This window comes from Mastacembelus armatus, chromosome 22, assembly GCF_900324485.2.
Source record: "Mastacembelus armatus chromosome 22, fMasArm1.2, whole genome shotgun sequence".
NCBI classification, from domain to species: Eukaryota; Metazoa; Chordata; class Actinopteri; order Synbranchiformes; family Mastacembelidae; genus Mastacembelus; species Mastacembelus armatus.
Window position 1 is genome coordinate 21,105,183 of NC_046654.1, and position 14,846 is coordinate 21,120,028.

Genomic DNA, 14,846 nt, shown 5'->3' on the forward strand with positions numbered 1-14,846 from the left:
AGTTTGATTTTTTTTTAATTTCTTCTGTTGAACCACAATTCAAAATCAATGTCTGATTTTCTGATTAGTTAATTTTCAATAAATTGTCATGTCAGTGACCATTGTGGGTTTTTCTTTCTTTAATGGAAGGGCACCAACAATTTTGTCCACATGTGTAACCATTATACTCTCTCTAAATTATACATGTTCTGACCTGCCTCTGTGCAATATTACAGATTCATTTGGCTGAGAGACCAGTGGTGATGTATCAGGTCTGCCTAGTTCGTAATGGTCCTTTTACTCCAGGGGTGTCCAATCCTGGTCCTCGAGGGCCACTGTCCTGCTTGTTTTTGAAATATCCCTGCTCTACCCACTGCTGTACCCCTGTTTTACTCATTGCACTACCCAGCTGGCTGCTGTATGTTAGCGCTGCTTGAGGCTTTGGGCTAAATAGAGAAGAAATACTGTCAGTGCCCAGGACTAGAAATGAGGTATGGAGGCTCATACAGGACACATACATATATATGATATATCATTAATACATATATACATAAACATCAACACATAAATGTGTTGTTGTATATGTTAAACATAAGGAAATTATATTTTACAATATCAAACAGTAGCCAAATGATATTACTTTCATTTTTTTATGTTTTCATGTGTCTTTTTAAAATCTTTATATATTTGTCTACATTTATTTTTGTAAACTTTTCTTGGCATTAGAGCACAGCTTATATACTGGTCAATTGTACAATAAATAGTAAAGACATGTTTGAGGTATCTTGAAACAGTGCCTTCATTTCAGTTTGTCCACCAGAGAGCACTGACTTTTTATACAGAAAAATGTTTCTCTAATCTCTCTAAAGTATTGATTCATGTTATATGGTTATATGAAAGGATAGACATTGTGTTAACAGACTTCTTAGTCCTGGCCATAATGGTAATGGAAAATATGACACTGTGAGAAAGAGACAGAGGTCTGTGACTGGATGTCACACCTTGTGCATTTTGATATGCACACTCGGACTACTTAGCCATCACTTTGTATAAAGGAAAACAACACACATGATTACCAATCACCACAGGTCAGAGTCATCAAACCTAAAGTAAGCCATGTTTTTACACCGTCAGGCTTGGTAAAGTTGAAAGAGAGGTGGAGGAGGAGATGTGAGGTGAAGAGGAAGTGAATTATAGTAATTTGGTTACAGGTTCAGCTAACTGCTAATTCAGCATATTGTGCTTTGATGATGCCAATTGTCTAAATTTTTCTGGGGTGGGCTCACGGTGTCAATGTGAACTTCTTTTTCCCTCGTTATGATTGAAAGTCTTCAGATGGTCTTCTTCCTGATTTCTGGGCTTATTTTACATGTTTAGTAGAAATAATCAAGTCCAGTCAGTGTTATTTTATTATCAAGATAATAATATAATATTATAAAAGATCACATTTGGGATAGTGAATCTGAAATACCACACACCTGTGCATTTAGACCCAGCCAGTTCTGGCAGCACTTTGGATCATACACTTTGTGTTTGCACTAACAGGCTGTGTTGCTGAGGAAATGCTGCACTTTCACTCCTAAGCTTTGGTTTTTGTTTTCAGTGCTGAACTAGAGGTGAGTCAGTGTGAGCTCAGCGTCTGATCAAATCTTTTGTTTTCTCTCACACAATGAGCCCCTCTTCTTCTATTCAGTGTTTGGCCCTGCATCAAATCTCTGACCCACTAACTAACAATCATTCATTTGTCTTCCATTATCTTGGAAATATCCAGTCACTTTACCCCCCACTGCCCAAACAAGTTTGCAAAGTGAGTGACTTGTGATAACAGTGATAAATATTGGCTCGTGTAGAACAAGCTGTGGATTACTGACTGATTTTTAAAGATAAATTTGCACAGTGTCGGCTAACTGATTTCAGTTAGATACCTCAGTTATACTATGATCATACAATTATCGAAAGAGTACAGTGGTACGTTTGTTTTTTTCCTAAAAAGCTGGTTGGAGAGCTGTCCAGTGATGTGCAGTGTGCTTAGGGGTTTTTTTTGACACAGTGGCATGATTAAACTACTGAGGTTCTCAGCTGAACAGATTACAGCAAATGTTACATAATCTCCAGATTTCCCCATTTCATCACACCTGAAGGCCTTTTTTGACTTGGGTCCTCCCATCGGTGATGTCTTAAATTTACAGAGGTTTCTCAAACTTTTGACTCACAGCTGCTCAACATGGAGATATATTTTGGATGCTCACATGTGCACACGTTTCTTTTGTTTTCCCTTTTAGTGTGACCCACCCATTGAAGTCCATGACCTTTTCCAGGACATCCAGGATGGCCACATCCTCATGGCTTTGTTGGAGGAGCTCTCTGGCTCCAAACTGGTCAGACTCTTATTGTTTCTAGTGCCAGATATTTTCACACATTAGCATGGCAATACTGGTATTAGCAGCAGGCTTTATTAAACATGTAACAATTGGTTGTATTTTTCTGAATCATTCTCCAGCTCCATGGGTTCAAGAAGTCATCACATCGTATCTTCAGACTAAACAACATTGCAAAGGTCCTGTCTTTCCTTGAGGAGAGGAATGTGAGTACCACAGCCAGTCAGATATTATACTGCTTGAGGAATGGCTGAACTGTTAATGTAATGGAACTGTTAATGGAAAACATGCGTCCTCAGGTAAAGTTGGTTAGCATCGACGCGGCAGATGTTGCCGATGGAAACTCCTCTATCATCCTGGGTCTCATTTGGAACATCATCCTTTTCTTCCAGGTAATTTCATTTTCTCTGCCACGTTGTTTGTTCTATCCATTTATTTAAATGAAACAATTCAAGTCGAAAACAAATCATCACTTTTTATTTAATCCGTATGAACGGAAGGAGAAGTCTGTTTTTTCCTGTCTCACCTCATTACAACAGGTAATGCGGCCTTGTACTCTGTTCACTGTTCACATGTAAATAATCTCAGGTGAACCAGGTAAATATGTGCACACCCCCGAGAAATGACATAAAACATCAAACTTCATCATAGAATTTACTCACTTTTTCTGCGCGCTTGGATGATGGCGCGTCACGGACGTGAAGAAGCGCTTCTTATATTCCACACAGAGACAAATAGTTTAGTTTGTCCTCAGAGTAAAAACACTGATTTTAACTCAAATGAGGATCATTTGGTTCCTCATTGTGTTGTATTGTGCTGCACCAATCCGTCCCATCTACATTGACTGAAAGGCTCATTATGCGCGTCTTTGTCTGGTCGTTCAGTGCGTCTTTTGTGTTCTCAGGTAAACACACACCCAAGACACACCCTCTTGCATATGGCCTTTCTGGACAAAAAGTGTCTTAGAAAATTTAAATCAGTGTATTGTTTACTGTGAATGTGTGAACAAGATGACTTTCACAACACTGTGAAGTAAACACTTCAGCCTACAATATGCAGGTCTCCAAAGTCTTGTGAACCAATGTTCTGTTTGTGTTTTATGGTCTTATTTCAGTGAGTAAAAAATTGTAGTTTTTCACTAACCATGCATAAACACTTTTTTCTCAAAAACACAATCATGTATAAACTTGCTGCTCACATATTATTGTAGCCAATTTTGTGCTGATTACAGTGTTATCAGACTTTAGACATTAATATGTTTAAAAGACACTGAAAAAAGCACAAACGTCAGGACATGTCAAAATTTGTCCAGGCCCCCAAAACCCCCTCAGACCCCAGAGGGTTAAAGCTCCTTCATTCACTCTCATCTAAAAGACATCCAATATTTATTTAATCTAAAAATAAAAATAAAATAAAAAATAATAATACATATACGTATACATACATACATACATACAATGTAAACTTTGCACAGTAAGGGAGAGAGAAGAACTATGCACCTCGGAGAAACTGTATCTCTCGAGGGGTGGAAAGGAAGAGGAGCAAGGAACATACAAGTTCAATTGACAATAACCTCTGCAAAGTCTGGAAACAAGGGCTTTACATATCTGACCCATTTCGTCCATTCTCAAAAACATTTTTCTTAAGACAAGTAGAGAAAGTAATTGCTTCCGTGATAAATATATATATCATTTGCAATATCTATCCTTTCTGACACTGTGGGGAGCTTAGGAAGCAGCCAGTGTCTTGTGAGTGCTTTTTTGAAAGCTGATATGGGAATACCGAACAGGTATTCGTCAGCATGTCTGGGCTGAAAATTTAAATTCCTTGTAAAAAGAGTGGAAAACTGTAAGGATAAGAACAGTCTTATCTTTGGGCAGTCCCAAAATATATGCCAGTCATTAGCTTCCCGAAACCCACACCATGTCCAGCATTTGGTATCTCTTTGATCAAAACATGCTTTTTGAGTTGGTGTTATAAAGAAAAGAATAAGACATTTCCAGTTAAACTCACGGCACATGCAAGAGTTTGTACATTTCCACTGGAACTCATATATTTAGCCATTCTTCATTTGTTATTGATAGATTACCTTCTATTTCCCATTGTTCCTTAATATATTCTGTAGAGTAACACTTTTTTCTCAAGAAACCTTTATAAAATTTAGAGATAGCTCCCTTGATTGGATCATTGTGATAGGCAGACAGGAATATTTTCAGTATTTGATCATCAAGGTCTGTTTTGACTGTTTTGTTTCAAATTTTCAAGCTGATATTCAAACTTTCAAAGTCCTTTCATTTTCCATTTTGGGTAAGTGAATAAAATGTTACTCCTTATGAAATCCAGCATTTAAATCTATGGACCTTTTCGTTAGGCCTAAATCTGGGGTCAAAGGCACACTATCGAATTATGTGTATTTTGTCATGCAGTTGATATTCTGCTTTTACCCTATTACAAATTTTTAACTGGGTTTTAATCCACGGACTTTGGTTGTTATTTATTTGCTTGTATAGGTTTTTATGGGAAAGTATAGCATGAACTGGAAGATTGCTCATGATTGAGAGTTCTATAGGTATCTGTCGTGGCAAAAAGTACTAGGAGGCAAATCTCAGGTTATAGGATGGCAAGTTGAATAGGCAAAAGCAGCAGAGTCACAGCAGAGCATACGATCTGCAGAACGGGTCAATACAGATTGACCCCTGACAAAGGAAATGATCAACTTTTATATTGAGAGAGTGTAAAGAAACAAGAAAAGCTTTCCATTTTCCAAACATAGCATCAAACCAAGAAAAGCTTTCCATTTTTCAAACGTACCATCAATGGTGTCAACGTCGTCGGAATGTCTTCTTAGCTCCTGTTGAGAAAATGTTCAGGTCCAGTCATACAGTCAGATTCCTTGTCAGTCTTGTATTGGTGGTGAACTACTGAGTGATCTGCTGATCTTGCGATAATTCGTAACTCATTCATGTGATTGTTCAAATCACAATAAAGAGAGAGCATGCACTTGTTGTGCATGAGTCTCCATTGTTGGGCATCAGATATCGCCTTTGTTACCTTCCTGTATTCACCTGTCTTGACGTTTATTGGAGCTCAAAGTACGTGCCCTGCCCAATCAGCACTTCTCCTCCCTCACCGAGGTGAACAATTTGGGTGACAAATTTGACTTGTTGATCGTCTTCTGCGGCAGCTGTTTCCTCGTACGTCTGGGTGGGGGTTGTTATCTGGTGGACCCACGAAGCACGTCCCTCCACCTTTACTGCCGTATTAACGTTCACTCTGTTTCAGCAGCACCTGATGTGGTCTGGTGAATCGTCTCTGCTTCCATTGTTTCATCCAGTGGTCCTTGATGAGCACCTGAGTAGTCACCTGGTTTGAGATTATGCAGTGTGGTATCTGCAGGGCTAGACAGAGCTTTCACTTGTGGACGAAGGGCTGAAAGAGAGGCAGAAAGCCTTGCACAATAATCTAACATTGCATCTTCATGACTTCCACTCATTAGAGCTTGTTTGTTTGGACTAAGTCCTACACTAGAAGGTTTCCCAAAAATGATTTGAAACGGACTTAGCCCATGTGCATTTTTTGTTCTTGTACGCATGTAAAATAGCACCACTGGCAGTGCTTGGATCCATGTTAAACCTGTTTCTTCACAACATTTTGTTAATTTGCTCTTGAGTATGCCATTCTGTCATTCTATAGCACCTGCACTCTGTGGATAAGAGCAATGGTATTTGGAATGAAACCCAAAGTAGTCAGACAAATCTTTCAACACTTTGTTGGCAAACCCCCAGGACCATTGTCCTTACTGATCTTCTTTGGAATACCCCACCATACAATGATGTCTCCGATCACAGCTTTTGCTACTGTGGATGCATCCTGTTTGGAAGAAGGAAAAACCTCTACCCACTTTCTGAACATGCAGACCATAGTCAAGCAATATTTCTTATTTTGGCATGTTGAGAGTTCAATCATCCAATGTTGAAAAGGGCCATCAGGTGGGGGATGGCTTTGCAATGGCATTTTAATGGCACCAGAGGCATTATGTGCTGCACAGATTATACATCTTCTGCAGTACTCAGCTGCATATGTTGAAAAACCCCTGGTGTACCAGTGGGTATTAACATATGTACACATTCCTGCTTTGGATGCATGCTTTTTACCATGAGCAAGCTTTGCATAGAGATGGAAATAAGCTTTAGGTAAACAAGGTTTGTTGTCTGAGCCAAGCCATATCCCTTTTTGTAATTTTGCGCCAGAGTTTCTCCACAATTTTTTTTCTGATATACTTGCTATTGACTGCATGGTTGACAAATCAGCCTGTAGGTTGAGTTCCTGCAAAAGAGAAAGTTGAGTGAGGTGAAACAGCTGATCTGTCGTGGCTGCAGCTTTGCAGTGGCGTCTGCTGCTGAGTTTTCTGTAGAAATGGGATCCTTTTTGTTAGTGTGAGCTTCACATTTCATAACTGAGATTTGTTTAGGCAACAGGATGACATTGACTAGAGCTGCAACAAGAGCATGATGTGCAATGGGTGTTCCAGCGGATGTGAGGAAGCCCCTCTAATTCCACAGACAAACATAATCATGGACAACACCAAAAGCATAACGTGAGTCAGTGTAAATGTTGACTGTTTTGCCTTTGGCCAATTTACAGGCTTCAGTAAGAGCAATTAGTTCAGCAGCACGTGCAGACAGATGAGAAGGCAATTTGCCACAAGAAATCATACTGTTTTGTGACAGCTGCAAACCCTACTTGATTTTTGCCTGTTTAAACATCATGGAAAGAAGTGGGTGGGTTTATTAACATTTTGAATGAAACCAATTGAATCTAATATAGAATTAAATGCAATACTGAGGCTGTTATCTTCAACATCTACATGAATGTTAAAATCTCCCACTATAATAACTTTATCTGATCTAAGCACTAAATCAGACAGAAAGTCAGGGAATTCAGTTAAAAACTCTGAGTAAGGGACAGGTGGACGGTACACAATGACAAGTAGAACTGGTTTTTGTGTTTTCCAGTTTGGATGCGAGAGACTAAGAGTGAGGCTCTCAAATGAGTTATAATTGTTCTGAGGATGAAAGTTTAATAATAAGTTTGAGTGGAAGATTGCAGCTACTCCTCCACCTCGACCTGTGTTTCGAGGAACATGATCATTTTTATGACTGAGGGGGGTTGATTCATTCAGACTGACATATTCATCCTGTTGTAGCCAGGTTTCAGTAAGATAAAGTAGGTCAATTTGGTGATCAGTTATCAAATCATTTACTAACAGAGATTTAGATGAAAGAGACCTGATATTTATTAATCCACATTTGACAGTTCTGTTTTTCTGTTCAATAAGAGGAGTGGTCTTAATTTTTATTAAGTTTTTATGAATAACTCCTCTTCTGTTAACTTCTGATTTATTTGATTTATATGTTCAAGGGGCAGACACAGTCTCTATGTGGTTTGAGGGGGGCGGCGGCTCTAAGGAAACTGCAGATAGGCGTTTTAGACTGAGTCTCTGCGTCCCGGTCCCCACCCTGGATTGTCAGGCTTTAGGTTGGCTAATAAACTCGGCCAAATTTCTAGAGATGAGAGCTGCACCATTCAAAGTGGGATGGATGCCGTCTCTCACTACCAGACCAGGTTTTCCCCAGAAAGTGGCCCAATTGTCTATGAAGCCCACATCGTTTGCTGGACACCACCTAGACAGCCAGCGACGGAACGACGACATGCGGCTAAACATGTCATCGCTGGTCAGATTGGGGAGGGGTCCGGAGAAAACTACGGAGTCCGACATTAATTTAGCAAAGTTACACACCGACTCAACATTAATTTTAGTGACCTTATTGTGGAAGGATGTTCATTCTTACACTGTCAATTCTGTGACTCACATTGAGAAAGGAAACTGAACTCCACCTGCCAATATTCTCTTTAACTTTGGTTAGAAGGGGACCATAATTTGTCTCTGCCAGTAATGAGATGTCTTTTGGTAGGTTTAAACCCAAATATTTTAATGAATTCTGATCCCAGTTAAAATTGAAATTTCTCACCAAGTTGTTTTGGAAGTGAATAATTAAAAGTCAATAGCTGAGTCTTTTGTTTGTTTAATTTATAACCGAAGTAACTGCCAAATATTTGTAAAAGGCTCCTTAATTCAGCAAATGTATTAGAGGGGTCATTCAAGAACAACAAAAGATCATCTGCGTATAGAGCTACTTTATGGTCTTCCCCATTTATGTGAATGCCCTTGTTATTGTGTGTTTTATCCACTGTGTGAGAAGCTCTATATAAAGTGCAAAGAGTAGTGGGGAGAGGGCATCCCTGTAATGATGCACGTTGCAGTATGATGGACTCTGAGAGATGTCCATTAATTTTTATTTGGGCTGATGGTTTATTATACAGTGTATGAATATAAAATTTAGGTGCAGGCCAAATTGTTCAAGAACTTTATACAAGAAAACCCAACTGACTGAATCAAAAGCTTTTTCAGCATCGAGGCTTACCAAAAGGGCTTCTAGGTTATTGTGTTGGATATGATTTAATATATGCAATGATGGTCTGATATTGTTGTGGGTTTGTCTTCGAAAAATAAAAGCTGCTTGATCGGTATGTGTGAGCTGAGAGAGTATCTTCTCCAGTCTTTTTGCAAAAATAGCTGTGATCAATTTATAGTCGACATTCAGCACTGAAATAGGCCTATATGATCCACATTCTGTACAATCTTTTCCTCTTTCGGAATAACTGAGATGATTGCTTCACTCTAAGAAGGGGGCATTTTTGAACTTTAAGGACTGTATTGCATGCCCTGAGAAGTCTTGGTAATAACTCGGACCGGGTTCAGTTTGGGCGGCCATCTGCCTCGACCGGTTGGGGTGAGTGGTTAGAGGAGAGAGAAAAGAACAGCAACAATAAACAACAAATAGACACTGCAGTTTGGTGGGGCCAGTAACTGCACATCAGCGATATACAGCTCCAGGACCGGGGACACCTGCAGAAGGAACAGAAAAAGAGAGAGAGAGGGAGAGAGAGGGAGCACAAAGTTAATGACATTCACTAGTGTACATGTGAGGGGGGAGGAGGGGAAGGGAGGGGAGGGTGAAGGGAGGGGAGGGTTAGGGTAGGGGAACTCAGTGCACCGATGGTCCTCGGGTGGTCTAGGCCTATAGCAGCATAACTAAGAGTTGGTTCAGGGTTACCTGAAGCCAGCCCAATACACTTTGTCAAAAAGGAAGGTTTTAAGTCTAGCCTTAAAAGTACAGAGAGTGTCTGCCTCCTGAACCCAGACTGGGAGCTGGTTCCACATGAGAGGGGCTTGATAGCTAAAGGCTCTGCCTCCCATTCTACTTTTGAAAACTCTGGGAACCACAAGTAGACCTGCACTCTGAGAGCGAAGTGGTCTATTGGGATAATATGGTACTATGAGGTCTTTAAGGTATGAAGGAGGTTGATCATGAAGGGATTTATATGAGAGAAGAAGGATTTTAAATTCTACACAATTGTATTCTAGATTTTACAGGGAGCCAATGAAGAGACGCTAATATAGGAGAAATATGATCTCTCCTGCTAGTTCCTGTCAGGACTCTGGCTGCACTATTCTGGATTAACTGGAGGCTTTTTATGGAGATACTGGGGCACCCAGATAGTAATGAATTACAGTAATCTAGCCTTGAGATAACAAATGCATGGACTAGTTTTTCTGCGTCATTTTGAGACATGATGTTCCTACTTTTGGCAATGTTGTGCAGGTTGCAGTTCTAGAGATTTGTTTCATGTGTGAGTTTAAAGGACATGTCCTGGTCAAAAATAACTCCAAGGGGTTTCACAGTAGTGCTGGAGGCCAGGGCTATGCCATCTAAAGTATGATAATGTGCATGATGGACTTCATCATTTTTCCCAGTTTGTTGTGTAATCTTTCATGTATACATTCGTAGTCTTCAAGTCTGACATTGTAGAGGTTGAATTGATCTTCCATCTGTTTTCAGTTTGAGCAGGCCTGGCCATGATGGGTAAACTGATCCTTATGTTGAAAGTAGTTGGACTTCCTTTTTAATTCCATCTCTAACGTCTAACAACATATTCAGCACTAGACAGATCCCCTGGGCATTTTAAGGGGTTTGATTCTGATATAACTCTGACATTTAAATCATGTGCCATGGTTTGCAATGGTAACTATTATGTAATGGAGTATATCGTGTCACTGACTGGGCCATTTTCCTGTTGTCTTTTCATAGAATTTGGAACCATACAAATGGTTCCAAATTGCCTACGACTTCCAGGACGAAGACCTGGACTCTTTCTTCTTGTTGTGTTGCGCAAAATGTACTTTTTTCCTAAAGATGTTTCTGTTAAAAAAAAAAGTCAGCTTTGGACTATATATATTGGATATTTCTGGGTTAACCCCAAACTTTGAGTAGGTAACCTTACATTGCACTGGACAAAAAGAAGATGAAAGTAAATCACGTAGTGGTTTTTGGGTTACTAATAACTTTTATTGTCAATATTCAGCAAGTATCAGCATAAATAATCCGCTGGAGAAACATGGATGAATTTGATACGAAACATCTGAACTGACTAAATAGAAAAATTTCCCAATTCTCTATCTCCTTCTAGATTAAGGAACTGACTGGAAACATCAGAAGCCAGTTTCCCTCGTCATCCAGCCTGTCATCCATCCTCACCAGCTATGACTCTGACACATCCAACAGCAGCACACCATCAGATGAGAGACAGTCAGTGTCCACAGTCACACGGGAACACAACAAGGCTATCAAGAAGCTGCTGCAGTGGGTACAGAAACGAACACGCAAGTGAGTGTGGGTTGCCATTTTAATTGAGTCCATTAAATAACATCTTAGAAGTATGAAAATTATGTGTCAAACAATCTTTGTTTTATTTCTTAGAGAATATACAGGGTGTCCATAAAGTCTCTTTACAATTTAAAAAATATATTACAAAGGCAATTGATGAGATATCTTAATCAGATTTGTTCTATGTACTCTATCAAAGTTCTTTCTATGGGGTTATGTTAAAGATATTGTGTATCGAACAAAGATATGGGACACCATTGATGAGGCTATGCTATAGCGAACATGGCAAGAAATCAAGTACCGTCTTGATGTGCTTCGTGAAACTAATGGTGCCCATATTAAGTGTATTAAATGAGGCAAAAAAACTTCAATATCTACTCCTCATTTTGTAATAATTTCCACATATTTGTCTGTTCGTTTGCTCTTGAAATTTTTTTTTAATTGTTAAGAGACCGAAGCAGCTGACGGGTACCGCCGGGCCAAACGTGCTGCAGCCTAGGCGGTGATGGCAGCAAAAACTCGGGTATGGGAGGAGTTCGGTGAGGCCATGGAGAAGGACTACCGTCCTGCGCCTTAAGAGGGGGAAGCAGTGCTTCTTATTACAGTGGAAGTGGGGAGATGCTGACCTCGATTGGGGATATTGTTGGACGGTGGAAGGAATACTTCGAGGATCTCCTTAACCCCGCCAACACGTCTTCCATAAGGGAAGCAGGGGCTGGGGATTCAGAGGCTGATCCATCCATCACCCAAGCCGAAGTCACTGAGGTAGTTCGGCAGCTCCTCGGTGGCAAAGCACCGGGGGTGGATGAGATCCGCCCCGAGTACCTCAAGTCTCTGGATGTTGTTGGGCTGTCATGGATGACACGCCTGTGCAACATCGTGTGGCGTTTGGAGACAGTACCCCTGGATTGGCAGACCGGAGTGGTGGTTCCTCTTTTTGTCACCGGTTCTGTTCATTATTTTTCTGGACAGAATTTCTAAGCGCAGCCAGGGGTCAGAGGGAGTCCAGTTCAGGGACCACAGTATTTCATCTCTGCTTTTTGCAGATGATGTCCTGTTGGCTCCATCGAGCCAGGACCTCCAGCGTGCGCTGGGGCGGTTTGCAACCGAGTGTGAAGCGACTGGGATGAGAATCAGCACCATCTCCAGAGATCCTGCCTCAGGTGGAGGAGTTTAAGTATCTTGGGATCTTGTTCACGAGTAGCAGCAATGCGGTCAGTGTACCGGTCCATAGTGGTGAAGGAGGAGCTTTCTTTGCTTTTCGGCTCAGCTCGCAATTTACCGGCCATTCTATGTTCCTACTCTCACCTATGGTCATGAGCTTTGGGTCATGATCGAAAGGACAAGATCTCGGATACAAGTGGCTGAAATGAGCTTCCTCCGCAAGGTGGCCGGGCGCTCCCTTAGAGAAAGGGTGAGGAGCTCGGTCACCCGGGAGGAGTTCGGAGTAGAGCTGCTGCTCCTCCACATGAGAGGAGTCAGCTGAGGTGGCTCGGACATCTGTTCCAGATGCCTTCTGGGCGCTTCCCTGAGGAGGTGTTCCGGGCATGTCCCATCGGGAGGAGGCCCCGGGGAAGACCCAGGACACGCTGGAGGGATTATGTCTCCCGGCTGGCCTGGGAATGCCTCGGTGTCCCCCTGGAAGAGCTGGAGGAAGTGTCCAGGGAAAGGGAAGTCTGGGTATCCCTGCATAGGCTACTACCCCCACGACCCGGTCCCGGATAAGCGGAAGAAGATGGATGGATTGAACGATGGATGGTTAAGAGACTTTATGGACACCCTGTATAGTACATAGGGGTTAAATTACACCATCAAAGCCCACCTGACATCCACCTCCTTACATTGAAATGGCACCCTTCCTTTGGCAGCTTTTACAGCATTGTCACCTCTCATTGCCACAAATACCACAAGTCAGAATAATTAAAAACACTAATTGTATTTATTGTAGTTACCTCAGTACAAAGATGTTTTTATTTCAGACAGGGAACTTTAGTTTTGCCATTGTCAGATTATTTAGGTATAGGTATAGTTTTTTCTGACTTTGGATAGGTACATTTAATTTAGGATCTCCATCTCTGAGATTTTACAAAAACAGAACAGTGGAAGTGCATGGAATGTACTGTACTGTGTACTGTCTTGTGGGATAGCCTTAAAACAGTGGTATTTGCAAAATTATCTTTATAAAGACAGTGCTACTGTTACTCTGGATAATCCACATTCATTCATGTAATAGTTCCTATGGAAACAAACAACGCTGTCTGTCTTGTCATAGGTATGGTGTGGCAGTTCAGGACTTTGGAAAGAGTTGGACAAGTGGTCTGGCCTTCTTGGCTGTCATCAAGTCCATTGACCCCAGCCTGGTAGATATGAGGAAGGCCCTGCTGAGAAGTGCCAGGGAGAATCTAGAAGATGCCTTCAGGATAGCCCACTACAGCTTGGGCATCCCACGTCTACTGGAGCCTGAGGGTAATAAGAAAATTACTACTTTTACATAGTAGTCTAATCTGGTTACTTCCCACATTGACCTTTAACCTATTTAGTGCTCCATTGCTCTAGCAATAAGGAATTAGTAATATTCCAAGAGCAGGATAGTCGGGAGCTGTCTTTGAACTTGCTCAAAAACTTCTCCCGACCTCTAGAGAGTGTCAGTAGAGCAGGAATGGGTCGGAACGTTAAACAGAAATGGGAAAGAAGTTTTAATTAATCGGCAAGAGTGTGAACAGGACAGCATCAGGTCGGGAGTGGGTCAGGAGGCAAAATCTCACTGCCGCTGTCTGCCAGTCATTGCCGTTTGACTCACAATCCATTCCCGGCGGTCCTGTTTAACACCTGACTCACTTATGCTCATTGACCACCGCTAATTACCCCCTCATTAACACCAGCACCACAGTTCTGCTTCAGCTTCTAGTGTTGGTGAGCACACTGATGTTCCACATGCTGTCGATTTCCATGAGCCATTATAAGGGCCAGAGGCGATAGCTGTATAAAAAAGCAATAGCAGTTACCTAGACGTGAACTGAACAGTAACTGACTCCGGGTTTAAGCGTATATGTATTGTAAGTTAAGCATATTGGTTGTAGGTGGAATGCCATTGAAGCGTGAGTAATGCGTGGGTGAAGGGTTTATTCATGAAATTTCTCCGGACTGCTCCCCACCTGATTATAAACACCAAGTCAGGAGAGAGTGGAAAGAGCGTGAACATGCTGCTGCTAACATTGCTGCTCAGCAATATTTGGAATTTGAATGAGGCAATGTCAGCAAACATCCTCTTCACTGCTTACCAGTCACCTCATACCTCATTGCCCCATAAATGATTTGATTCAACTGCATAATTTATTAGGTGTGATCAAAAGTGTCCAGCCATAATTGGGAAAATGACCAGATGTTGTGACTTGTGATTTTATTCCTGTCTACTCACATCATATGTAAATGTTCTGCGTAGTATTTATATTGATTGTTGGCATGCAGGAAAAAGTCTTATGACTCTTATGAAAAAACTTGTAAAATTGGAACATTTACTGTGTATATATTGCCACTGTGGTAATTGTTCTTTATCTGCTCAGATGTTACTATCAATGCACCAGATGAGCAATGCATCATAACATATGTGTCCCAGTTCTTGGAGCACTTCCCTGGCATAGAGGTAGGAATCATGGTTTACAGTGCATGGATGACTTGTATTTGACATCAGATTTTGACA

General features: G+C 41.2%; 1 protein-coding gene across 2 annotated transcripts in view; it reads left to right on the forward strand.

Moving 5' to 3' along the window:
• clmna (calmin a) overlaps nucleotides 1-14,846 on the forward strand; it is a 64,540-nt gene that overhangs the window by 38,355 nt on the left and 11,339 nt on the right. Inside the window, exons 1-7 of one of the 2 annotated variants that reach the window (XM_026304140.1) lie at nucleotides 355-470; nucleotides 2,262-2,357; nucleotides 2,480-2,563; nucleotides 2,657-2,749; nucleotides 10,950-11,146; nucleotides 13,419-13,612; nucleotides 14,710-14,789. In XM_026304140.1, coding sequence (XP_026159925.1) covers nucleotides 2,322-2,357; nucleotides 2,480-2,563; nucleotides 2,657-2,749; nucleotides 10,950-11,146; nucleotides 13,419-13,612; nucleotides 14,710-14,789 — 684 coding nt within the window. In that variant the 5' untranslated portion in view covers nucleotides 355-470; nucleotides 2,262-2,321. Of the gene's footprint in view, nucleotides 1-354; nucleotides 471-2,261; nucleotides 2,358-2,479; nucleotides 2,564-2,656; nucleotides 2,750-10,949; nucleotides 11,147-13,418; nucleotides 13,613-14,709; nucleotides 14,790-14,846 lie in introns of those variants that run through there. The other variant, XM_026304131.1, reaches the window with a different exon arrangement.